The 27,853-nt window shown below is 31.7% G+C and overlaps 3 protein-coding genes and 1 pseudogene across 3 annotated transcripts; all 4 read right to left on the bottom strand.

Annotated features, from left to right (window-relative positions):
* Positions 1-919: 919 nt before the first annotated feature.
* Positions 920-1,874, bottom strand: LOC112681390 (annotated as a pseudogene).
* Positions 1,875-3,176: 1,302 nt separating this feature from the next.
* Positions 3,177-3,949, bottom strand: LOC112681389 (zinc finger BED domain-containing protein 5-like). Its single transcript, XM_025551649.1, has 2 exons — positions 3,353-3,949; positions 3,177-3,221 (listed from the first exon to the last, which is right to left on the bottom strand). The coding sequence occupies exons 1-2, from the start codon at positions 3,947-3,949 to the stop codon at positions 3,177-3,179; spliced, it is 642 nt and encodes a 213-aa protein (XP_025407434.1).
* A 21,058-nt stretch (positions 3,950-25,007) lies between these two features.
* On the bottom strand, positions 25,008-25,865 carry LOC112681388. The gene has a single exon (XM_025551648.1). It carries the CDS (start codon positions 25,863-25,865, stop codon positions 25,008-25,010), a length of 858 nt encoding a protein of 285 aa, XP_025407433.1.
* Positions 25,866-26,733: 868 nt separating this feature from the next.
* LOC112681387 (protein ALP1-like) lies at positions 26,734-27,576 on the bottom strand. The gene has a single exon (XM_025551646.1). It carries the CDS (start codon positions 27,508-27,510, stop codon positions 26,734-26,736), a length of 777 nt encoding a protein of 258 aa, XP_025407431.1. The 5' UTR covers positions 27,511-27,576.
* Positions 27,577-27,853: the final 277 nt, after the last annotated feature.

Raw genomic sequence — 27,853 nt, 5'->3', positions numbered from 1 at the left:
TATCATTTACTAGCCGACCCGTCACAGCTTCGCCCGTGATTGGTTGTTTATTTTGCCTTCGGACCATGATATGTAGAATTTTTTTATTCAAATATTATTGTTTAATGTGATCGGCAAGTAAATATAAAAAAACGGTTAATGAAAACGGATTGAAATTTTTCTAGCGTTATAAATGATAAAAATAAATACAGATAAAAAAGAAATAATTTATGGTTAACTCAACGTCTCATTTCCTTTTTATTTCATTTTTGGTAAAATTAATATATATCTGTGTGACCGTCATTTTCATTTTTTTAATCGAATATACTGCGTGATCACGTATCCGATATTGTTATTTTTATTATTATTATTATCATATTTAACTGTGTTCACCGCAACTGCGACCCGCGCACACAACACCGTCACCAGTGTGCCGCTTCAACATTAAACTAAAAAAGTCCAAATTGGAGCTACAATCAGCGGAGGTAACCTTAGAAATACTATAAACAGAACTTTTAACCAAAAAAATAGAAATGGAATCTAAAAAAAAACAATTGCTACTCCAAGAGGAAATATTAAACTTACAAAAACATAATATGTTGAATAATTGAATATTTCATACTACTTATACGTAGTAGTCAATTATTAATATGTGATATTCTAATATTTATAATTGTTCAATTTATAAAACAATGAAAAGCGTTTAGAATTGATGTTTATTTCTTGTTATAAAACTATTAATTTTGTTTCTACAATTTTTTTATTTTTTTTGTGTTTGTTATATTTTGTTTTATTTTATTTTATTATGATTATAAAACAAAATTAATGTTTATTTCTTGTTATAAAATTATTAATTTTGTTTCTGTTCTGGTTATAAAAATAAAGTCGGTTTTATTATAAAATTATTAATTTTGTTCAAAATATTTGTTAATACAATCAATTAAATTTCAATTTCAGTTAAATCAGTTTCAATTAAATGTCTTTGTACTGCATTATAAACTTGTCGAACAGGCAATAGAGGAACTTGATCCAACATATCAGCAATAAGTAATGTTTCATCTATAACCAGTGGTTCATTTGTTGCAATTAACATATTGTGCAACACTGCGGTAGCAATAATTGTGGTAAGAGTAGTCTGTATTTGGGTTCGTATTCCTAGAGATAAAACTGGGAACCACCTCTTCATACACCAAATGTTCTTTCTATGACATTTCTAGTTCCAATTTGAGCTTTCTAAAACAAAATTAAGCAATGTTTTATTTAAATACCAGCCCCTTTTCAATTTTTTTCATTAGTATAACTTATCATTAATTGTATTTATTTTATGCTAACCTGATATCGTAGTTCTGATTCACTTGTAGGATTTCCAAGTGGTGTCATCATATATTTTCTACAAGCGTAACCCCCATCACCAACAAGCACGGAATTTCCACATTCATTGTTTTCAAACTGTGCTCATAATAATAAATTGTTAAATATTGTAGAGTCATGAACTGAACCAGGTCACCTATAAAAATGTGCATACAAAAATTTAAAAGATATGAAGGGTATTCATAATATTCAATAACTTTTCGGGTACTAACTCATTTCATAAATTAACTTAGCTAATACTCATCTAGCTACAATATTTATAAATTGCATATGGTTATTACACACTACTTGTACATTCATAAAAAAGATTTTCTATTTCGTAATTTCTCGCCAATGTTACTATTGGGTGACTGAATTTTTATTTGTGTACAATCAATTGCACTATAGTGGTTTTCAGCAAAAGTGGCCCTCGATAGTGGCGCAACTAGTGACACTATTTCACAAAACCAGTGGTTCTCCACATTTGCAGGTCAACAACAGGTGGCCAAATAAAAATATTGTCATTGTATATTTTACCTACCCATAGTTCTTTATGTTTTTTTTATTCCATCTAATAAAAATTTAAAATACTTGTTTTTCCATGGTCACAGTCGCTTCACGTCATAATATAATGTCCCGTTCCATGATAGTAGTGTATACCCATAGTCTACAATCTACACCTTCTGTTTACATTTCATATGACGTAGTCACGTGTTGATATCGTTTTCGCGCACTTTATATTTTTCAAATACCGTCGAGAATTTGTTTATTTTTTTTAAAAAAATGTCTTTACATTCTGATATACATTCACAGACGAAAAATACTATTTACAATGTGTATAAATATTTTAAAAAACTATCGATGGACTCGTCTAATCCGGAGATAGCCACTTTCTTTAAACAGACACAAACAAAAACTGCCGAAGCATGTGGTGTAAGTGAAAAAACAGTGAAACGTATCACCGCGGAAGAAAATAAATCGTCTTCTGCATCCCAGGCTGATTGCCCAAAATTCACTTCCCCACGAAAGACTTACAAAAGGGCAAAGATTGCAAGTGAAGTTGATGGTTTTGATGCGGATATTGTAAGAAGAATCGTTCACGAAATTTACGATAGACGTGAGTACCCTACTACATTAAAAATTCTAGCTGAGTATCAAAAAAGAACTGAATACAAAGGTTCTGTTACTTCTATGTGGCGTATTTTAAAAAGTATAAATTTTAAATATAAAAAATGCAATGACGGGCGTCGGTTCTTGATGGAGCGAAATGACATAGTTGCTATGCGTGTAAAATTTTTGCGTACTATAGTCAATCTTCGCAAAAATAATGATACTCGGCCTGTCATCTATTTAGATGAGACGTGGGTCAATCAGAATTACACAAAAGGGTATATTTGGCAAAATGAATTAAATTCGGAAGGGCTCAAAGTACCTACGGGGAAAGGAAGTAGACTAATCATTTGCCACGCGGGATCTAGTTCATTTGGATTTGTACCTGGATCCAAGTTAGTTTTTCGACACCAAAGTAGTAATTCTGTTGATTTTCACACACAAATGAACTCGTCGATTTTTAAAGAGTGGTTTATAAAAATGTTACAACATTTAGAGGAACCATCTATAATTGTTATGGATAATGCTTCGTACCATTCAGTTCTATTAGAAAACTATCCAAAGGCTAATGAAAAAAAATTCCTTGTGAATGCTGCAATGTATGTAAGTACAATTTTCTGTAACCAATTTTATTTTAGTCGCAACACCTCCATGTTTACCTGTCATAGCTCGAGCACCGTCAAAACAGAAACCAACACACTTTTTCCAGTTTAATCCATTTTCAACAAAAAAGTGGTTCAACTTTTTACATATTTCGTCAGCGGTAGTTCGTGTTGATAGTGCTTCGCAAAATAAACAATCCTCTTTAATTACAGTTTGAAATACATACCGTACGTAAACCATTAGTTGAGCATAGTTTGATACATCTGTACTTTCATCAAGTTGCATGGAAAAAAAAATCACTATTTTTCACTTGATCAATTAATTTTTCCTTAACATTCAATGCCATACTTTCAATCCTGCGGCGAACTGTATCATTTGACAATGATATCATATCAGGTTGTTTAGCTGACGGAACACCTAATATACAAGTTACCATATCTTTTGCCGCCGGTAAAATCAGTTCTTCGCCGATGGTATGAGGTTTTCCACACTTCGCTATTCTTAAGTTTACTAAGAAAGATGCTTCCACTGCTTTTTCAGTACTACCGCTAAAAGATGATATAATTTTTTTCGTGCTTTTCATCTCTGACAATTTTCGAACGAAATAGTACTTTGCTTTGTTTTCTAACGTCGAATGTTTTGTAGAAAGGTGACGTTTTAATAAGGACGGTTTCATACATTGGTTAGAATGAATTTCAAAACAGATAACACATTGAGGTCGAGGCTCATTGCTTACGTCTATGACCGTGAATCCAATATTAATGTACTCATATTTCCTTACACATTTTCTTATTTTCATAGGATTATTCACATCTTGACTTGCGCTTCCCAAAATTGAAGCAGAACTTACTGAACAGTTTTCAGATGTAGATTTATTGTCTGTTGCTCTATTTAGCCACTTATCCATGTTTTTACTTTTTTAGTACTGATATAAAATAATGTACTAAAATATGTATAATGTACGAACGTAAATATTTAAAGAGATAAACTCAACTGCTTACGTTGACTAACACCAAAAAACTAAACGGCCGAAGAGAAAATATTTAATACTGATATAAAATAATCAGAATTTATATAGTATATAAATATATACTTTTATAATATATACGTACATACGCGATAAAATATATCAATGATTATATACGATATCTTATTTATTGACGTATTTCCCGTGAAATCTATTACCTATACCTTCATTATCTGAGTATAAAAAAAACACACGACATTGTAAAATCATCGCTACGCTAAGAATCTAATATTAATTGTTTTTAATTTTCCGTCCTACTACCATGCGGCCTTCCGCGTACCACCATGTAGTCTTTCACGTACCACAGTTTGAGAACCGCTGGTCTAAACAAATAATTAAATTAACAATTCACTATTAAAATTGTCACCAATAACATTAATAACATTCATATAATTAATCGATCTGTAAATTACAGAACCAAAATCCAATCTGTAGTTTACAGGTCCAGTAGTTGATAGTTTACAGAGCCGTTACCACTATCGGGCGTTCAAACAACACCCACTTTTATTTACAGAGCCGTTAGTAAACGGTGCGATAACGGTTCGGTATGTCACCACAGGACGTTTATGCAACCCACCCTAAGTTATTTAGTCAACGATAGTCACGCTCATATACGAGTATACATACAATATAACTAGATAATATACCGAAAACGTTTATGTGTAGAATAGTTGCTCATATCTGTTCTACTTTCGATAAGACATTATTGAATTTAACATGTTTGAAATCGATGATATACTTAAATAGTTGTATTCGTGCGTTCGATACAGTGATATTTATTATGATACGATCGTGTTTCACGCATACCGCAATCTTACCCGTCACACACCTTTGCCCTGGTTTCATCGTACGTTTAATTATCAATTGGGACACCCGATTGATTAAAAGAACGGAAACGGCGATGTATCACGAAGCGTTCGCGGATGATGTACCGACCGCCACGAGCGATCGGTAAACTTGTCTGCCTTTAACCATCTACTTGGTACTTTTAATAAACTATATATTTTTGCTAATTTTTTGTTATTTCTTTAACATTTTAATATTATAGTAAGTTTTAAATTTAATTTGTGTGTGTAGTGATTTACCGTGACATATAATATGACTTTTAAACCTGTTATCATTCGATTTGATGTCCATAAATATTGTCACGTACTGCGTAGTCACATAATAAAATACATCACAAGGAGGTTCCCGTGAACATCAAAAACTACAACTGTGGATAAGTTAGATTACTGTGTTCACGTGGTTATTACACTGAAAATTAGAATATCGAAATCACAAGCGAGGACAAGTGAAAGGGTTCACATAAATGTTTTTATGGGAAATTGAAATAAAATAGTTAATCGAAATAGTAGTGACCACATCCTGGACATCTGCGTCAATAAATATGCCACGGTCCGGAGATAGCGCGCACACACTCACAATCAATAGGGAAATATATTTTTATTATCATTTTTATATACACACACACTTGCATATATCAGATATAAAAGGGACCCGAAAACAAGGACAAATCAGACAAGTTTTGGCTGTGCTGCACTGAGCACCTTCACGTCAGTGTATGTCATGATCCGGACTTAGAATAATTTCTATAATCCAAATTATTTGGACTTACAATATTTACAAAATTGTAGTTAGAATAATTTTATCAATTTAATAAATTAAATTATTATAAAGAGTCTTAATTATTCTTCACTACACCTACATCCAAGCGTTTACTAAGACATTAGCACTGAATTCACGGATCAAACGGTTGGCACGTTACAATATATTGTTAAAAATATGTCTGGTTCATTACAAGAAAAAAAACAGTGCATTGAAATTAATTTTAAATACATTTCATTTTGACGAAATATCGTTTGTGTATATTAAATCACTTAAATATTTTTAGTCACTCTTTGAAATGTAATTGTTACAAATAAACAATTTTGGCCATCTTTTTTAATTTAATTTATTTAATTTCAATTTTAGACCACTGTGAGATGGTTTTGGTAATTAAACGGCCTTTATTTACGGTAATTTTAAAGTTGCATCAATCAGACACAGTATAAAAAATAATAATAATAATTAGTGACGTTAATAACAAATATTTTATGTTGCCGCAATGGCAGACAACAATATAGGTATAATAATACTAATAATAATTACTGTAGTAAAAAAAAGAATAACGTTGCCTCAATGGCGGAACGACACGTAGAAAAAAAAGACAAAACGGACGGATGTATTTGCAACGACGATACGAACAGAACAAACAACATCGGAAAAAAAATCGCAACCGACGTACAACAACAGATTAAAAATAACAATATAATTTACCTAATTTCATTTACAATAATGATACGGTTTTACCGATTATGGACGGGACGAGTGGAACTGATAGAAATCAGGAAAGGTCGTAATCGCCGCCGTGGGTGCGGGGTGGTGCGGTCGCACCTTCCAAAGTCCGGCAGCACGGATGGCATAATAATTTGATAAGCGCGCGAACACGACATATAATTCGAATAAAAATAAAATACATTTCGATATAAATAACAAATTACCAGAATATTAGCAATACCAATAAAAAAGAGTGTTGGAAAAAAAATATTATGATTGTTTTGCACAAAGTCATGGATCTATAGACGTAGGTGATGTACCAGTCCCTATCATAATAGATGATCCTATTAGCCTACCCCCTTATAGATTCACATAATGAACAAACTGAACTTCAGACAGGTTGATGAATTATTACAGGTAGGATTAATTGTTCCATCTAATTTTTCTTACGTTAGCCCAGCATTTTTAGTAAAAAAAACAGACGGAACAAAAAGGTTAGTAATAGATTATAGACAGTTAAATAAACAAGTACCACACTAAAACTTTCCAATTACGCATATGCAAACAATTTTTGATTATTTAGAAGGGGAAAAATATTTTAATATAATGGATATGCAACAAGGTTTTTTAAATATCCGGTAAAGAAAAACCGATAGGCACAAACTAGCATTTATTACACCTGGAGGTTTATACAGTGCTCGAAAAGGAAAATTTTACATACGAGAACGTTCATAAAATTAATATGCAAATTATAATATTAATTTTTAAATTTTATTATTTTAATTTGTGTTAACTTTACAATACAATATAATTATTTAAATAGATACAAATAATATAACTAATTTTAAGCTTAAAAAATTTAAAATTCAAATTGAATACATAGTTTATAATAATTTCCATAATGCTGAGTATTTTTCGTCAATTTTTTTTCACGTTTACGACTTGCATTGTTATCAGTAGAATGTCTACCTTTGACTAACCATGATCGTACATATTTTTTAGGACGAAATTCTGTGAGTAAAGGCCAACACAGTTAATAAACAAAAGTGCAGAGACTGTACTAATATTTAATGAAGATCTGAGGGGTGTTATAATTTCATTCATTGAGCTGAAATTTCACTCGCACTCACTTGTAGAAATACGAATAGTAGCTACGGTTTTAAAAAGTATTTGTAAGTCGTTCGGAACACCTTCTTTTCCTCCTCAAATATACAAATTGGAAAACTCCGAACAATATCATTTTCTTTATTTAATTGAAAGTGGAGACACAAGTGGCGTATTTTATCATCTCCAAATGTAATATTTTCAACTTCATCATTATCGGAAATAGGCCATTTTTTTGGATCTAGTGTGTTAAGACTATCGATTAAATTCGTATAATTATATATGATATCCTGTTGATGTTTTTCATATTGACTTACATGAGATGAATTAGTTATTATCATCCAATTTCTTAAATTATTTGCTAAACCTCTGTATAATTTGCTCGTATTAATTTGTTTTACTTTCCCATTATAAATAGGAACATTTTTTTAAATATTCAATTCAATCGCTTTTAAAGTGCCGGCTAATTTATGTCCGGGCTCACTAACCATCGAATCAAATACTCTAATTGTTGTTCTAATAGCTTAATCGACTTCTACAAGAGTGATATTACGCCTTTGCAAATATTCCGATAAGTCTCCTAGTTCATCTAAAGCGTGTGCCATTGCATTAAGATTACTATCAAATTCGACACTGGAGATCATTAATTTTAATTCGTTATACTTGCTTCTTTCTTTAGAATCTCTTGATATATCTATTGTTATTTCATCTTGTCGTCCCCTTGTTTGAGGTACAGGCCGAGATACAGCATGGTTTTGATTTTCTTGTGGAGCTGCTTTTAGACGTGCCCGGTACTCTCGATTACGCTCTGCAGGTGTTTTTGGTGCAGGCCGAGCTGCAACATGATTTTGATTTTATTGTCGAGTTGCTCTTAGACGTTCCCGGTATTCACGACTACGTTCTGCAGCTGTTTTAGGTCTTGGCTTGGATTGATTTAAATTAAGACTTGGTTGATTTACATTGACGATTCTTTCAATTCCATAGAATTTCCCATCAGTACAATTATTATTATTATTTGAAGTAGATTCAAGATCCATGCATTGCGTGGTTATTGAATTTTGTTGTTGTGTATCTGAAAAAGGAATTTATTCTTATTATAGAAAAATTTTCATTTTAATCAATAATGAAATTTTTTTTTGAGTAATAATTAAATGCAAATTTAAATAATAATGAAATATTTTTTTAAATGATAATTTTATCTAATTTTGAATAAAAATAGAATATTTCTTCAAATAATAATTCAATTTAATTTTGAGAAATAATCAAATATTATTAAAATAAAATCATGGATATTGAAAAAAGTCGTGTTGAATACTGATATTACCATTTGAGCCGGGTAACGTTGTTTCACTTGTGACGTCATTTTCCACTAAACTTTGTAGTGTTATTCCTTCAATTAGCTTTACTTTTTTTCCATTGAAACTCTCAGATTTTTCGACGTTTCTTTTACCCATTGCGCACTCTGGAATATTTATTTATTCTTAATATTTTTATTCGTATTAACTTGTTGTGCCAAATAACATTTACAACAAAATCTTCACTCTCATAACCTTACTTTTCTATTGTTTGTATTTATTCAGAAATAGTATCACTTACCTCACTAATGTATACGCATACACAATGAATAATAATATAACAAAAAAACAACGATTCAAAGAAAAATTAATAACAATAATAGACAACAATATAACGATAATTGATTTATATTTTTTTTTTAATTTCAAAATGAACTACAAACGTATTAGAACGTGGTTTTACGCACATAAACAAACGGACAGCTGGTCGAGTGATCGATGCTATCCGTCCAACACGCATGCGCATACAAGGCCCATATATCCCCTCCGCCATACCCAGTCATATCGTTTCTCACTCTCTCGCCAGCTATTTTTTCTCTCACTCGCACCATTTTCGTGACGCTCCAGCGTCACTCGAAATTTTTTTCTATACCCTCACATAAGAAGTTTCACTTCAAAAGCTGTTGCGTATACTGTAATGAACGCTATGAAAGCAAAAAGAAAAATAGGAATGGGTTGTAATAATCAAAAACAAAAGAAACAAAAAAAGCAAGTTAGATTAAAGCAAGAAAAAAACCAAAAAATAAATTTAAGAAATAAGGTTATAGATCAACACCGATTACAAATCAAACAGATGGTGTTTTATCATTAATACCTATTTTCACAGGATTATCTGCCCTCGGTTCTTTAGCTTCTGGTACTTCAGCTCTATATAATGCTATAAAATTTTCTGAAAAACGCGGAAATGGTTTATACCTAAAGGCCCTAAATGGTTGGATTTTTCATGCATTTAGACCCATAATCTGGCAAAAAATAAACATACTTCTAGTAGTCCAATTTTAATTTTGAATAATAATTTGAATTTTTTAGCTTCTTTTCTATGATCTGTAGGAAAAACTTTTTATTTTTTTTGTCTTGTTATCACTTAAAAGTACAAGTTAATTTTGAGAAAGTAAATTAAGTTATTTGGAAGTGTACCACGTAAACTCTCCAAAATTTCCAAAATCTGTTTCCTACAAGTCATAAAAAGAGGCTGACGAATTCAAATACTTTTTAAAAATTGAATTTGGATTACTAGATGTATGTTAATTCTTCACCAGCTTATTAGCAATATTCATTATCGCTAGTGTACAAAAATATTATTGAGATTGTACACGTTGACTTGTGCATGCACGTGCGTAATTTTATCGGCGCGGCGCGTCAGCTGTCCCATCCTAATTAAAAATAAATTGCCAATAATTGATTCTTGGAATATATAAGATAAGAAGACGCGTGCTGGCAATGGGCACAATATAATAATCAAGGCTCGGAATTTTAAGCATTTGCATATTTGTCTAGAAAGTGCACATTGAAATTCTGATTTGATACAAATTCGATTCATTGTATGTATATTTCAGATATAAATATGTTTGTTGCATAATTGTGCATATTTTGTTATTTTTTGTACCAATTCGCAAATTTTGGGTTTAAAGCGGTTGGAAGCAGCGTATTTATTTCCCGTTTTAGACCTAAAAGTCTGACAAGATTACGCATACTTAAAATCATCATATTTAAATTCTGTAAAAAGATTTGAGTGAATCAACCTATTTTCTAGGTTATTGTAGAAATCGATTTTTGATATTCGTTTAAAAATTGCCTTTAAATTTTATTTGAGTTTCTCAATTTTTTTTAATTTTTAGATTTACTTTAGTGTCTTTTTTAAGAAAGTTAAATAGTTATTTTAAAATCGACTTCCATAATAACCTAAAAAAAAAGGTTGATCAACTCAAATCTTACAGAATTGAAATCCAATTTGGAGTTGTCGTATTTTTTTCAGGCTTGAATTAATTTTTCGAGTTTCTTCGTCGGAACAAAATATTTTATTTCATCAAATGCATTGACTTGTGCATGCGCGTGCGAACCATTAATTGTTTTCCCGAAACGTTAAATGCCGGCGCGTAATGCCAGCCGCTAGCGAACCGATAATATTATATAAATCCCTACATGTATTATATTTATAATTCAGTATATTTACTGTAGAGTTTTTACACATACTACGATTATGCCACAGTTACTTATCGATTGAGTCGAAACTTAGTACTTACAACTTGTAATAGTATCAGTGCTTTAAATATTTGTGTTATATTTTAATTATTCCAAGTTCTCATTTAAAATGAATTACAAAGATTATAGATACGGGACGAAAAAACGTCGGTATCTAAGCAAAACAATTAAATCTAAAAAGCAAAAGTTAAAAAATTTTAATAAAAAAATAAAAAACCCAATTATTGATCATCAGGTAAGTGTCTTAATAATTAGGTACCTACCTATATTTTAATTCAATTAACTGTCATGAATAAATTATTTTAAGCTATTTTATCAGGTTTCAGATTTAGGTGCACCGGTTGCTGTTGGTGATAAAATTATTAGTAGCAATTACATACAAAAGTATGTATATCAAAGTATCTTATAAACTAAAATAAGTTTTGAAAAATGACGAATAATTTTCATTATTTTTGTTTAAAAGAGATGATAATTGAATTCAGATCGAGGCTGAAAGAGAAAATATAAATTCTAATACCAGTGAAAAATCGTTTAATAGTGCAATACCTGACGAGTAAGTGTTGGAATAATTTTATAAAATTTAAAATTTAAATTAAAATAATAATTTACAAATTTTAAAGGTTGAAATGTAGTGGTCGACGTTTAATTGATATAATGTTTTTATTTGATGCCATTAAAAATATTGACCACCACCCATTTAACTGCACTTTCAAAAACTTAATTTTGGTAAAAAAAATTAGAAATGGCTTTTTTTCTGAATTCTTTTTTATTTATAGTTTTTGTAATAAACAAGAAATAATCACAAATTAAAATCGTGATAGTATGCCTGTAAATTCGGCAATGGTGGCTGTAATGTTAATACTGGACAAAGTTATACAACTAGACGCATTTTCATATTTTTTAAATATGCCAAATATGAGTAATCCATTATACCAAAGAATTCATAATGACTTAAATAAACACACCGAGAATACAGTTTTGGAAGCAATGGAAATGGCTGATAAAGAAGAGGTTAGGCTTACAGTGGAAGAAAATAACGTGAAAGAAAATGGAATACCAATAATTACAGTTGTAGCAGACGTTACATGGCCTAAAAGGTCTTACAAAAGTAATTACAATGGTACAATCACAATCTGGTATAGTAAGTATTAATAGTAGTATTATTATTATGTTGTATTTATTTTATTGTAAATATTTTTTTTTTTAAATTTGTATATAAAAGTTATAAAAATTTCAAGTATAGATACTTTTATAGAATTTTTACTAAATGTTTAAAATTGTATTCTTTAAACGTGATAAAATTTTCAAAATAAATTATAATTATAATAATTTTAATTCTTCTTAAACGATTTTTTTTTTTTAATTGTTATAAATCAAATGAACAATAAAAATTTGGGTTAGTGGGTTAAAATATATGTACGCATAAATCATATTATATTTTATTTATTTATATATTTTAATTATTATTGTAATGGCCTAAAAGAAGAAATTAATAGTGAAAATATCAACGGCAAAGACATAAATATTAATGTTGCAATAGTTAGTGCAACTGTAAATACTGGTCAAGGGTACAGCCAACTCGACGAATTTTCTGCAACATTAAATACGCCTAATATGTCCAATCGATTATATAAAGAACTACATACAGAAATGTTTAGAAATGTTCATGATATAGCATGGAAAGAAATGAAATTAGCAGGACAAAAAGAAAAAAAGGTTAGCTATCGAAAACGGTGATTTGGATTTAAAAGATCGACCAAAAATTGCAGTGATTGTAGATGGAGCATGGAGCAAACGTTCATACAAAACAAATTATAATGCATTGTCGGGTGTTGTAAGTTTTATAATATTTTATGAGTAATTAGTGAATTATGATTTAAATCCACACAAAATAACAAGGTATGTATACTAAAAAGTTAAAGTCATAAAAAATGTTCAATATTTTTAATTTATACTCAGTATAATAACTAATAATTAATAACTATAGTATAAAATATAAAGTTCAAAATGCAAATTAATAATTGAAGCATATCAATCATAGTTTATATCGATACAATTTTATTTATTTAATTGTTTGCAATATAACTATAACTGCAATATAACTGAATAATGTTGAATTCATAAGCTTGTATTGTTGGCGCTAGAACTAAAAAAATACTATTTATCGGAATTCGAAATAAATATTGTTGTGTGTGTCAAGCATCAAAAAATAACGGAAATGAAATTAACCATTTATGTTACAAAAATTGGAATGCTCCATCGATGGCTATGGAAGCCGATATAATTGTAGATAGATTTAAACAAAGTTTAGCAATGCACGGCTTAATTTATTCGCAGTTAATTGGTAAATCATAATATTATATTCATGTAGGTAATAGTTATATTATATAGGTATATTAAATCGTTTTGATAATTTAATTTAGGTGACGGTGATAGTAGCGTTTTAAAACGATTGCGTATTAGTAATACGGTATTACTAATCCGTATGGATCGGATGTAATAATTAAAATGGTTGAATATACTAACTATATATTAGGAAATTATATTAATAAGTTAAGAGACATAAAAGGAAAAATTCTAACGGTGATTCAGTACCAGGATATTTTAGGAAATGATTACAAAATAATTTACTGAGACTTACATAGGTTACTGTATGCTGTTACTGAAGTTCAGAAAAAACGAAACGGGAATTATTTGTTATGAAGAAAAATTGGCACGATTGAAAATGGACCAAATCATGTTTTTGAAGATCATGACAAATGTTCAAAGTATTTTTGCCAAGATCAAAAAAAAAAGGTAAAATTAAAGTTATGATTTCATAATGTATTATATTGACAATCATTTGTTTTCGTAATTTTAAAATAATAATTACAATTTGTTTTACAAATAGTTGAGTTTTTCGAAACCAATTATTTTTTTTTAATTGATTAAATTTTAAAACTAGAAAACAAAATATTACCTTATAACTGTAAATAATATATAATATATAATATTATTTATATTGTATATAAATATATTGTAATATATTGTATATCTATATTATGAATTAGTTTTAAAATTTTTGTTTTTGTTGAGAAAAATTATGGGATAGATTTATTTAAAACTCGATATTCAGTATACAAATATGATATATAAACGTATTTTAAATTATACAATATGCTATAATTATTATTTACGATCTTATCTTGATATAATTTTTTAAAGACGATATAGTAAAATATTAATATTAATACCAAAACTCGCTCTCATAATTTTTTTTTCTTATAGATGAACAAAATCACGTACCTAATTTAAAAAGACTGGGACTTTGGGATGACATTTTTAGAGTTAGAAATGTATTAATTTATCATATTGAAAGTTTAATGTATAATTATAATAATAATGCAGTTGAATCATACAACTCTTAGCTAAATTCGTGGGTGGTAAGCGAGTTAATTTTTCCCTGAAAGGTTCATATGAGTTGAGATGTAATGCTGCAGTAATTGCATATAACTCTGGAGTTAACCGACTATCAATATTTAGTTAGCATGTTACTACTAAAAGTCCTGCTCAATTTACAAAGCGGTACATAAAGAAGTATGAATTATCAAATTGTCAGAATAAGACATCGCCGTCTTTTTAGTACTCTTATAAATAGATCAACCAAAAAATATGTCTGCCGGATCCGATGAAGAATATGGGAATGTAATGAATGATCATTACCCATTGTTGAATTTAACAAACACTGAGTACTGCCAATTAGAAACCACGTTTTTAAATAAGTTAAAACTAACAGAAAATGAAATATGGACGTTGGAAGATAGAACAAAAAGACAACATCAATGTAATGAGTGGCATTTAGAACGTAAAAAGCAGTTGGTATTGTCGTACTTATATTATTTAATTTATAAATAATATATTTTATATTTTAAAATTATTTTTGATTGTATAGACTAACACATCATTATTCAGAAACATATGCATATTACAAGAATCTATTTCACGTGTTAATAATAACCAAATATTATTTGGAACATTTAAAGGTAATGCAGCTACTCGGTACGGGATAAAGCATGAAATGATTGCCATTGAACAACTGGAAAACAAAAGCAATAAAAAAATTGTATCATCAGGATTGATAATAGATTTAAATCACCCATTCCTAGCTGCATCGCCTGATAGTTTAATTAGATCAGATTCACTAGTCGAATTTAATCGAATCTATTAATGTCTGAAGGGAAATGGGGCTCTCGCCACGTGAGTTCGGATAAATATGATAAATTTGTTCTGGTTCTCTATTTCCGATTACCTTGTTACTCATTGGAAAACCAACCAAATTTTCCTCTAACGCGTCTTCGTTCAAAGTCGGACCATCCGTCGGAAATCGAGATTACATATCGGGGCCCTCATTTTGTATCCCAGGAACATGTCGAATAACGAAATCTAATGTCCCTAACTGTAGCGCCCACCGAGTAAGCTTACTGTTTTTATCTTTCGCTCGATGAAGCCACGTCAGCGCCGAGTTATCGGTATACAGTTCGAAGGTACGAGATTCCAGAAAAGGTCTAAATTTATCAATCGCCCAAATTAGCCCTAAGCACTCACGCTCCACCGCCGCATATTTGCGTTGCATTTCGCTTAACTTTTTACTGGCGTATGCAATTATTTTGCTTTCTAGGGTATCCTCCTGTTGAAATAAAATTGCGCCAACCCCTACTTCGGATGCATTTGTTTGTAAACAGAATGGTTTCGAAAAATCGGGGAGGGGTTAATTTTGGGGAGTCGTACAACTTCTTCCTGATATCATCAAAGGGAATTCTGTTCGACTTTAGACCAACGCCATCTGACACCCTTTTTTAATAAACTAGTCAAGGGACTAATTATGTCGGCGTAATTGTGTACAAACTGACTATACCAGTTGCACACGCCCAAAAATTTTCGTAACGTACGTATATTTTTGGGTACAGGATGGTTTAAAATTGCCTCCAACTTCTCAGGTTGTTTGTCGATGCCATCGGCGTCGACGATATGCCCTAGAAACGAAATTTGGGTCTGACCAAAATGACACTTTTTGGGGTGACAAGTTAAACCACTCCTATGTAATCTCTCGACTACTTTGTCAATGTGGATCAGGTGTTCCTTGAGATCGTATGAATAAATAACGATGTCGTCCAAATACACCTCCACAAAGACACCTATCATCCCTTTTAATACCTCACCCATTAAGCGCACGAAAGTTGCCGGGGAATTTTTCAAACCAAACGGAAGTACTCTAAATTGAAATAGTCTCCTTTGAGTTCGGAAAGCTGTATATTTTCGGGCTTCAGGTTTTAAAGATAGTTGCCAATATCCGGATTTAAGGTCTAACGTAGTGAATACCCGTGCACCTTTCATACCGCGAACCATTTCGTGGAGATTCCCCATTGGTTGCGCGTCCGAGATAGTCGCGTCGTTCAGTCGTCTGTAATCTACACACAGTCGAAACGATCCATCTTTCTTTTTCGCAAGTACCACTGGTGACGACCATGGTGAAATGCTCGGTTCTACCAACCCCTGCTCCTCCATTTCCCGCACCATATCATTAACATACTGTTGTTTTTCAGGTGGATAAGGGTAGGGTCGCAGTGCCACAGGCGTAGGATTATTAAATTGAATGTCATGTTCAATTAATTTTGTCCTGCCTATGCTTCCACTAAAAACATTTGCATACTTGGTCAGTATTGTTTTTATTTTCTGTACGTACTCGGGTTCACCCGTAAACTGTACTTCGGAAAAGTCGGGAAGTTGGGTCGGTGGGGGGTTTCCTTTTTTCCAGCACACCGAAGCGCGTTGTCTGGAGCCCATATAAATCGTGTAAGTCGTATAATCTAACGATACTTGATTTTGGACTAGAAAGTCATGGCCTAACAAAACATCACTGAACAAATCGTTTAGTACGGCCGCTCTAAAAGTGAATTCTAAATTCGAAATTTTAGTCTCAAACGAAGCTTCACCGCTCGTATTCTTTGTGCGACCGTCCGCTAACCTTACCACCGCAATGGTTTTTGAACAGTATGTGCCATATTTATCTACAACCCAGGGCTTCACGTAAGACTTTACTGCCTGGGAGTCCAGTAACGCAGTCACGAAACCACTCGAAAATTCTAACTCGACCGCAGGTGTTGGTATGACACCCATACAATGTCCCGATGGAACGGTAGTTGTACTCGGATTTAAAGAAATTTTCGTATCTAAATTCGTATTCATAGATTTCGACGGCGCGAATTTTAAACTATCGGAACCGAATAGACTGGAGGTTGGTAACCGGGTTGGCAATTGTTCACCGAACTGTTCGGGACAATATACATCCACCCCCGGATAACCCTCTCCAAGTGATGTGACGGTGGTGGAGGTGTAATCGGAAAATTTTTTAACCCCTATGTCGGCCCCAGTATCGACCTCTACGTCAGTGAAATGACTATCTGGTACAATATGGTGTTCCTCCGACGGAAAAATGTTTACAGGCACAATGTCTTGATCCACATTAGAAATGTTTTCAAATTTGCAAATTTCTGTTGAAAATTCCCTCCCTTTGCCCTCCCTCTCCCTACATGGTGTATATGTTCCTTGGTCAGTCACTACCAATGTCGGTGAGTTTGGGATAGAAGTTCGGCGTGATTTTCGACATGAAATATTGCTCGTTCCTACCGATGAATTATCTTGATCAGACTTAGTCGGAATTTTGGAACCTAATTGAAAAACATTTTTGGGGAGGTTTGGGTGGCCGGAAATTATTTTCGGGTCAACTTTTCGGACTTTTTGTCGGCCCGTCGGTCGTTTCCCGATTTCTTCTCCCTAATCGCATCGCTAGAGTTCAATTTCTTGACGCGATTTTCGCAAACGTTTGCATACTGTGGCCCCCCGCACTCATAACACACCAACCCCTTTATAGGTGGTTGGGTGTCCTTGGGTCCTCCCAAAGGTCTACCTGCTGTTGGCGATTTCTTCGCGGCGGTAACCACCCGCCGTGGTCCGTCCAATTGTTTTGCCACACATCGGAGATCACGGAACGTACGCGGGTTCGCGAGTCGAACAAGTGAGGCAAACTCATCACGAGCAAGACTACCCACGATTTCGACGATGTCCGTCTCCGGAAGTTGTAGCCTAATACGCCTAGACAAATTATATTTGTAAATACAAAAATCTGTTAGGGATTGCTCTGGTCGCTGGCGCACGGACATTACCTCCGCCATCAACTGCGACCGAATAGCCGGGCTGTCCCAACGGTCCGCGAATTCAATTAAAAATTCGTCCCACGTAGCAGCGGTGTCGCTTAACTGGTCCTGTATCAATCGTACCCATTCGGATTGCGGAATACTAGAATTACGGAATACCGATTCACAATTTTCAATAAAATTTTTCGGGTCCTCGTATTTTTTTCCGGCAAACTGCGGCGGCGCACAGTGGGACAAATTAAACTTTTAGGCGGTCAAAAATATAAAATTATATTTTGTTTTGTTTTTACTTATTTACTATTTAATATAATTAGAATTAATTTAAAAATACAAAACAAATCTAAAAAAAACAATTTAATAGCATAATAAACTAACAAATTAAAAATATTAAGTCTAATCACTACTACTTTCAGCTTCTTCTTCATTCGACTCTTTTTCTTCGGAGTTTTCAATATTCAATAAATGAATTGCGTCTGGAGGCAGTTTAGTTGATGACACTTTCCTCGGAGGTCTTAATCCTGTTATTATCGGGTCAGATGTTATCAAAAGAAAGTTAAATAAATCAGTGTTTGTGTTAATACGTGACGATTTTCTTGAATGGTGTTCTCGGAATCGTATATAGTCTTTGTTCCGTGACTCTTGCGCTTCATCAGATAACTCTCCAATGGGAACAAGGGCATATTTTATCGCTAAAGAGCCATGCATCAAAATTTTATGGACGCTTGGAGGCATATGGTACCAATTATATAACTTAACATAAAGTTTAGCTGTTTCTTTGGAATATTCATCAAATTTTTCATAATTAATTTCATGACCACTAGAAATTACTGATAATATTATTGAAAATCTATGGATTAGGCAAATATCAACTCCTGTAATCTCTGACACTTTTTCTGGGTTCTTAAAAAATCTTCGAGCAACATTCCCCGTATTTGATGTACCCTTACCCTGAACCACTCTATCAACTTTTAAGCCCAATTCTTCCCAAAGACGAGATTGAATATCTTTCTTTTTTTCTGAAATTAAAATTTTTTGTTCAACAGTTTTTCTTTTTGTTGTAGAGGCTGATTCTAATTTATATGCAATATGTAAAATACACTCTAAAAATTTGATCCAGGCATGCAATGTGGATAAACCGTACTTAAGATTATCTTCATTGATTTGAAATTTTTGCATATGGTCTAAATTGTTCATATTTGTAGGGTTGCATTTACAAATAAAACAAACTTGGCTTGAAGATCCTGTTAAAGTGTTAATTACTTTGCCATCAATCATCGTCATAACCATTGTATAACGAATAGACACTACATTATTATTTATATTTAATTTTAAGGGCTTTAGTTCTGCAATTTCTTTCTCCACTTTTTGCACCTCATTTTTTGTGGTTTCTACAGTCTCTTTATTATACATTAATTTTATTGGTCTGCAATAACGCGTAGATGAAGGTGTTGGATTTTTCCATAAAATTGTATTGTTTTTTGAAATTTTTGTAATTCCCGTAAGTCGCAATGGGACCAAAGAAAATAAAAAAACACTTGCATCTGTTATATTTTGATCGTTGAATGTTTGATGGTACTCACTATGACCAGAACTTCCATTACAACCCCACTTACATAACAAATTAAGGTCTGTATACACTTCATCAAGATTCATATTACTATCAAATTCAAAAGTTTTAAATAATCTAGTTAGTGTATGATCTAACAAACATTGAAGTGGAACAGAAGCTTTTTCCTCGCGAATTTCTATACCTTCGGGGTAACATCTTTCTTTTGCCAAACGAATACGATGATATGAAGGATAAATATTAGCTCCACGTTGTTTGGCCCCGAGTCTAGTTATATGATAAGCGTTTTTCGTCATGCGTGTGTCAACTATAAAAGCTAGAGCTTCATCTTCGGTATATGACATAACAGTTTTAGAACTATTTTTATACATATTTTTAATTTTGATTGCTCTACGAGGAGAGTATTCAGTTATTTGGCTTAACATATCAGCAGCTGCTCGTTTCCCTTCAGAGTACAAAGTATTTTTCGTAGCACAAATCAATACCTCACTTGTTGTCGTCTTCCTTAAATATTCAGTTTGCCTACGTTTTGAACGGTCACTTAAATCAAAAAAAGATTTACGTGGCCTACCTCGACTTGTTGATGGTTGGTAGTCTATTTCATTTATTGCTATAAATGGAATGTTAAAATCTAATTGTAGCCAATTTTCATTTTTAATTAAAAATTTTGACATACACCTATTAGATTCTTTCCATTTTTTATTAACTGTACTACAAAATCCTTCAATTTTCCCTTTAATGCATTTTTCAAAGTCCTCATAAGAATTCCACTCATCACCAAGCTTATTATGCAAATACATGGTCAAGGTATTTCGGACCTCACAAGAACTTGTATGTAAAGCAAATCCAGATTTTCTTAATTCTTCAATTAAACAACGGTTTTTAACTTTTTTTACAATTTCAGATTTATCTATAAGAAATAATTAAAAATAATTGTAATTTAAATCGTAATTCAAAAAGGGGCAACTTTGAGCAACTTTTCAATGTAGTATTATAAAGAAAATATGATTATGTACGAAACAAATAACAATTGCTACCTCTAAGAGCCCCTAAATAATTTTTCTACTCAATTATTTTATAAAAAAAGTACAATTTCTTTAATTGGACGATAAATATTCATATTTGTAAATTTTAATTTATGGTATAAATACTAATCAATACACTTACTCGGTGCTATATGTTGATCCATTTTAGATATACAAAACTCCAAAACAACTTGTATAATATTTATTAACGAAAAACTAAAATCTATAATACACACGCTCACGGTGTGAATGCATGAAATTCACAAATTTTTATGAACTACAGCTACATTTATCAGCTCATTAGTTAATGATTATCGAATGTTGCGATATACTTGGTATCGAGAGATAAGTGGCAACAACTTTAGTAGTTTATAGTCACTGATTACGACACTGAAATTTACTATTTTTGACCGCCTAAAAGTTTGATTTGTCCCACTGTGCGGCGTTAGTTTAAAATTAAACGAAAAACACGGATTTTGCGTGGTCGCGAAAGTGTCCGTTTGCCGCATTGTCCGATCTGGGTGGTGGGTTTGGCTATTCGAAAACACCGTGTTAACATTGTGCGAATTTTGTAATTCGCATTGTTGAGGGGAACGTCTATTATTATACTGGGGCGCTGGCCCCGCGCGTGTACTACTCGCGCGCTCAGTATTCAAATAATTCGGGTCGTCCCTATGATCTAAACAAACATTCACGTTAACATTCGGTCCGTCATTATATAATAATAATAATAATAATAATTTATTTGGCCACAAACAGTTTAAAACATGGTTTAAATTTAAACAGTAAAAATGTCTTAAAATTAATACATAATTACTAGAATAAAAATAAAAATATAGATAAAAATATAGATTGTGTTACAGGTAGTTGGCCCAATTCACCACTGAGGAAAAACCTCGTATTGGTGAAATTGGAGTCTAATCAATTTATTTATTAATTATTGTATATAACTCAAAACTTAGAATGGTAATAAAAGGAAGATAAACAGAGAGAAAATAAATTATAATAATAAAGAAAATAGTGAATATAGAATAATGAATATAAGATAAATATTATGAATAAAATAGTGCAAAAAAAAAAAACAATATTAATAGTTGACGATTACTTTTGCTTAAAGCTACAGTTATGACATAAATAAAGGTATCATTATGCTATATGCGTATAGAAAAAAATATAAGATTAGTCACTAATTATTCTTGCAAATTTGATAACCATATTTTAATTAAATGTTTGTATTTTGTATATGAATTACAATTTAAAATGTTGGATGGAATATTATTATTCAGAAGTTCTAAACCTACTTTTGCAAAGTATCTACTAGATTTTAAAGTTTTTAATGTGGGGATGATTAACTTATTATTGTTTCGGCGTGTAGTGTGTGAGGTATGTTTAAAGTTTATCAAATTTAGTTTGTAAGTAAAATATAAGGCATTTCGGTAGAATAATTGTTTTATATTGAAAACATTCATTTCCTTAAAGAGCTCATTGGAAGGATAAGTTATAGGTTTATTAAGAATTATTTTTATGCTCTTTTGTGCTGTTTGTAGTTTGTTGTAAGCAACGATACCTAGTCCACCCCAGGCAGTAATGCCATATTGTAAAATAGATTGGGTCATTGCGAAATAAACCATACGTAGCATTGATTTATCTAATACTTTTTTGGCATTAATATAGAAATGATTGAGTTTGCGCATTTTTATTATTAAATTTTTTATTTGAATGTCCCATTTCATATATTGGTCAAATACAACGCCTAGATATTTAATATTATCTATTTTTTTAATTAATATACACGAATCATTTTTATTTTTAGCTATACAACATAGTTTATGTATTTTAATTTCGCTAATTATCGGTTGCGTTCTTTTATCTTGGGTAAAGGTTATGAATTTAGTTTTATTGGGATTAAGCCTTAAATTGTGTTTAAAGAACCATTCATTTATAATACACATGTCAGACTCGGCATATTGGTAGGCTTTTTCCCAATTAGTTTCTGAAATGATAAGAGCCGTGTCATCAGCATATGAAAATAGTTTGCCGTGTATATTAAGATTACCTAATTCAGCTACATATATTATATATAATATAGGAGATAGCACTGTGCCTTGGGGAACTCCATTGGTGATTGTTAGTTCGTTACTTAGGGTATCACCAATTTGTACTTGTTGTTTTCTATTTTGAAGGTAGGATTCAAAAAGTTTATAAGATTTATTGTTTATACCTATTGATTGAAATATACTTAACAACTTCACGTGGGAGATGCTATCGAATGCTTTACTCAAATCCATGAATATCCCTAGTGTTTTATTTTTTTGTTCTAGATTAGTGTATATATCTTTAGAGAGTTGTGCTAGCGCGTCTTCTGTACCTAAATTTTCTCTAAAACCATATTGCGAAATTGGTAGGATTAAATTCTCTTCAAGGTACGTTAAAAGTCTTTTTTTTATGATTCTTTCGAATATTTTAGAGAAAACATTTAGGAGACTGATTGGTCTATAATTGTTAATGTCAGTTTTATCTCCACTTTTATGTACGGGAGATAGATACTGCTATTTTAAATGAATTCGGTATACTGCCTTCTGATAAAATTGTATTAAATATATGAGCTAGGGTATCCGATATGAATTCTTTTATGTGTTTAATGACATTTATTGAAATACCATCCTTACCAAGGGCTGAGTCTCCTTTCATATTCATAATTACGGAAATAATTTCATTTTTCGTGGTTTTTCTAAGATATAAAGATTGAGTAGGATTATTTATATTATCAGAAACACCATTTTTTTGAGTTAGATTATTATTGATTGAATTCCCCATTGAGATAAAATATGAATTAAATGTGTTTGCAATCATGATGGAGTCAATGTTAGAGTCGTGTATTGTATTGTTGATGCTTATATTATAGCTGCGTGTTTTATATTGTGTATTAGTTGTTATATCATTCACTGTAGACCATAATTTTTTTATGTTTTTGCTGTTTTTTGAAATTTTTTCCCTATAATAATTCAGTTTTTGTTTTTTAATTATGTCAGTAAGTTTATTTCTATATTTTTTGTATTTAATAATTAGGTCTGTATTGAACGGTTGACGTCTGGTTAGGGTATGTAGTTTGTCTCTTTTATTTATAGATTGTATGATACCAGGCGTGATCCAATTTTTGATTTGTTTTGTATTGTGTCGTATATAAGTACACTTTTTTAGATTATTTTGGATTATTGTCGTGAGTAGTGCTATTTTATCTTCTGTTGTTTGAGATAATTTAATTTCATTCCAATTAGTTTTATCAGACAGAGATGTAAGTTTGTTATAGTCAACGAACCTATAAGAAGTTTGTTTTATATTTTTTTTACCTAGTTCTATTTTGTTATTTAATATTAAGATTATTGGGTAATGGTCTGTAATGAGAGAGTCTATAACTGCCGATTGTATATTATAGTGTTTAAGATTATCTCTAACAAAAATGTGATCAATGCAGGTATTGGACTGTGGTCTGGTGGGTCGATTGATAAGTTGAATAAAGTTTAATGAGTTAAGTAAGTCTAAATAATTGGCTGTTGAGTTAGTGGTGTCTAATATGTCTATATTAAAGTCTCCAATTAAAATAAATGTTGTGTTTTTGTGAGAATTTATAACATTGTTAATTACAATATCTAGGTCTTCGAAAAATTTAATTATATTGCCGCTAGGAGATCTGTATATAGATATAATTCCATAATTTACTTTATCATATGTTACTAGAGTAAGAATACAATTAGCATTTGTTATATTAATTTCCGTACTTATTTGGTTTATTTCGTTTTTAATGAGGATTATTATTCCATCGCTTCTACGAATATTGTTATTTGTGGATTCTATCTGGTAATTTTTGAATGGAAGAAAATTATCATTGAAGTTATCGTTTAGCCATGATTCGGTTGTTATTATTACGTGATTGTCGTTATTTAGGGAAGAATTGAGACATTCAAGTTCAGATATTTGTTTATTGATAATTCTAATATTAATATGTAAAATATTTAGACTTTTATGTGAAAGGAGAATTGAGTTCGTTTCCTCGATAGTTAATAAAGGTACAGTTTCTTTTTTAGTTATATTATTTATAGTTTTAAATTGACTCATTTGAAGAAAAAAAAAAAAATTTAGTAAAATTGAAAAAAGTTGAGATATAGATTATAAAACTTACATATTTTCTAAATCACTGTTGATTCTAATACGGATGATTCTTGCGTTCTCGTCTTTTCTAGTTAGAATTTCTGCGTTGGATATCCATGTAAATTTGTAATTCTTCTCTTTGGCGGTTGATCTAGTCTTAGCGAAGAGTATTCTTTTATCTCTTGTGAGATGTTCGTTGATGAATATTTTGTTTTCGGTTGGCCAGTTTTTGACTAGCATATTGGCGTTTAGTTTAGTATTTTTCGAATTGCGGATTAATTGATTTTTTAATTCTTTTGTTTCTAGTTTCGCAATAATTATATTAAGTTTAGACTTTTCTGCGGTTATTCTTTTAGCTTCTACGACAGGAATGTCAATATTCAGTTTTTTTCCTATTTCTTTTACTATATTTATGCAGTTTTCGTTTTCAGTTTTAGGTATTCCTATTATCTCAACACTGGTTTCAAGATTTTGTTGTTCAAGAATATCAATTTTTAGCTTAATTTCACTTATTTCTTTGGATAGTTTGATATTTTCTGTCTTGATTTGCTCATTTTCTATTTTAATTAATTTTATATCTTTGAACATTGTTTGGAGCTTGCTCTCAAAATCATGAAACTGTTGACTCATAAAACTTATTGAATTAATTAATTCTTCTATCTTATCTTCTAATTTATTGGTCGGTTCTGTAGTGGTTTTGGCGTTTCTGTTAGTTTGGTAGTTCATACATGTAAAGCGTGATTTGTTGGTTTTCGACATTTTTTTAAAATTTGATTCGGAGATTCCATTGCAATAAAAGTGAATCTGACCGTTGCATATACTGCATAGAAGTACGTCTTCTAGGTGAGTTAAATGCTCATGGCATTTAGAACACTCCGAAGACATATTAAAAAAAGAAAGAAAAAAGAAAAATGGAAAAAAAAATGATGTAAAATGTGAGGTAACGGTTATTTGTGTAATTTTAATAATACTTATAGATAAAGAGCGTATAGGCGATGAGTAAGTTACCGGACGGTACGGCTACCTGGTGATGACTGAAAATATAAAATATTAAAATAAAATAAAAAATATGTGTGTGCACATGATGTCCTTTCGCGTATCGGAGATGAAATAGTCGAATGCAAGCGTATATGGGAGTCGGCGAACGTCACCGACGGCCGTGGCTGTGCGGCGGTCGACCGCCGCGGTGTCGTAGCTGTTTCCCGTATATCGCGTTCAATTTCCGCGAGACGATTATTTAAGTCTATTAAACCTACTGGTGAATTACGGTCGGGTGTGCGTTGGGAGTGCCCAACTGCCCCACAGCAGCCGAAACTTGTCTGCACCAATATAAGAAAAATAAAGGTGTCAAAAAGACAAAATAAAACCAATACGCAAAATATATAAAAGGCCACGAAGACGGCAGAAAGCAGACAAGCGCCGCCGTAGTTCTCGACGGTCGTCACACCGTCCGCGAACGCTTCGGGGCTCATCGCCGACTCCGAAAACTGGTTCGATTATCTATCGGGCGTCCCGATTGATAATCGAACGAATGGTGACACCAAGGCAAAGGGGTGTAACGGGTGAGATCACGATATTCGTGTGACACGACCGTGTCAATAGTTTAACAGAAAAAGAAAAAAATGAATTCGGTAAGTATTTTTATTTTAATAAATTAAAATATAATATAAAATATACTATACTATCAACATAATATAATTTTTAGGAAAATTTTAACTTTAAAAAAATATGTATTCATAATAATTAGTAATTACTATCCCAATGCTACCCTATCTTGCCATTCTAGCGGATTTGTATTTACAAAATAATCAGCAAATAAATCTCTATAAGACGCTGATGATCTACTTGCTCTGCTTGAAGGACCTGGGGGTGTTGCTAGTTCTGAAGGGACTTCCAATGTGTCTTGAAATCTATACCCATCTTTTTGTCGCACGTAATTATGTAACACACAGCATGTTTTTATTATGATGATTGCCAATTCTTTTCGAACATCCATTGGACGGTGAAAATTTCTCCATTTGTTTGCCAAAATGCCAAAGGAGCATTCTATGTAACACCTTGCCCGAGACAGTCGGTAGTTAAAAATCCTTTTGTTATTTGTTAAATTTTTTCCTCCATAAGGACGCATCAAATTGTCAGATAAACCAAACGCCTCGTCTCCAACAATAACATATGGCATCGGTATTCCGTTGTTTGATATGGGAGTTTTCTCCGGTATTCGTAAATTGTTATTAACGATTTTTTTATGCAAAACTGAATGTTTAAAAATCGATGAATCACTACACTTTCCATATGCGCCAACATCTATATAAATGAACTTATAATCTGCATCACATCCAGCAAGTAAAACGATAGAGAAATAATTTTTATAATTATAGTAAAGTGACCCTGAAGCACTTGGTTTTATCACTCTTATATGTTTGCCATCAATGGCGCCAATACAATTGGGGTAATCTGCATTTTCATTAAAACCCTTGGCTATTTCAAGCCATTTTTCTTCATTTAATTCTGGAAACGCTGTGTGCCTCATGTTCTCCCAAATTGCTAAGCATGTTTTATGTATAATATCTCGGACAGTGGTGTATCCAATCCGAAAATTATGATTTAAATCTCTCATAGAGCATCCTGTGGCTAGATATCTAAAACAAATTATTATTTTCAGGTAAATCACTACAACAAAAGTGGAAAAATATAAGAACAAGTTTTAGCAGAGAATTAAAACGCAGATCAAGAGCTAAAAGTGGAGCAGCAGCTTCGCGTAAAAGCTCTTACGTTTATTTCCCACAGCTACAGTTCCTTAAAGAAACAGTGCAAAATAATCAAACTCAAGCTAGCATTGATGAAACGGAAGTTATTAGTAATGATGAAGGCGG

The sequence above is a fragment of the Sipha flava genome, unplaced genomic scaffold (assembly GCF_003268045.1).
Source record: "Sipha flava isolate LNK unplaced genomic scaffold, YSA_version1 19074_pilon_pilon, whole genome shotgun sequence".
NCBI classification, from domain to species: domain Eukaryota; kingdom Metazoa; phylum Arthropoda; class Insecta; order Hemiptera; family Aphididae; genus Sipha; species Sipha flava.
The sequence above is the reverse complement of the archived record's forward strand: the minus strand, read 5'-3'. Positions and strand labels throughout refer to the sequence as shown.

Coding starts and splice junctions, on each gene's coding strand:
- LOC112681389 (XM_025551649.1), bottom strand. CDS start 3,949: ATGGATAAGTGGCTAAATAGAGCAACAGACAATAAATCTACATCTGAA. Junction 3,222..3,352: donor AGGAAAAATTAATTGATCAA/GTGAAAAATAGT, acceptor TATTTTGCGAAG/CACTATCAACACGAACTACC.
- LOC112681388 (XM_025551648.1), bottom strand. CDS start 25,865: ATGTCTTCGGAGTGTTCTAAATGCCATGAGCATTTAACTCACCTAGAA.
- LOC112681387 (XM_025551646.1), bottom strand. CDS start 27,510: ATGAGGCACACAGCGTTTCCAGAATTAAATGAAGAAAAATGGCTTGAA.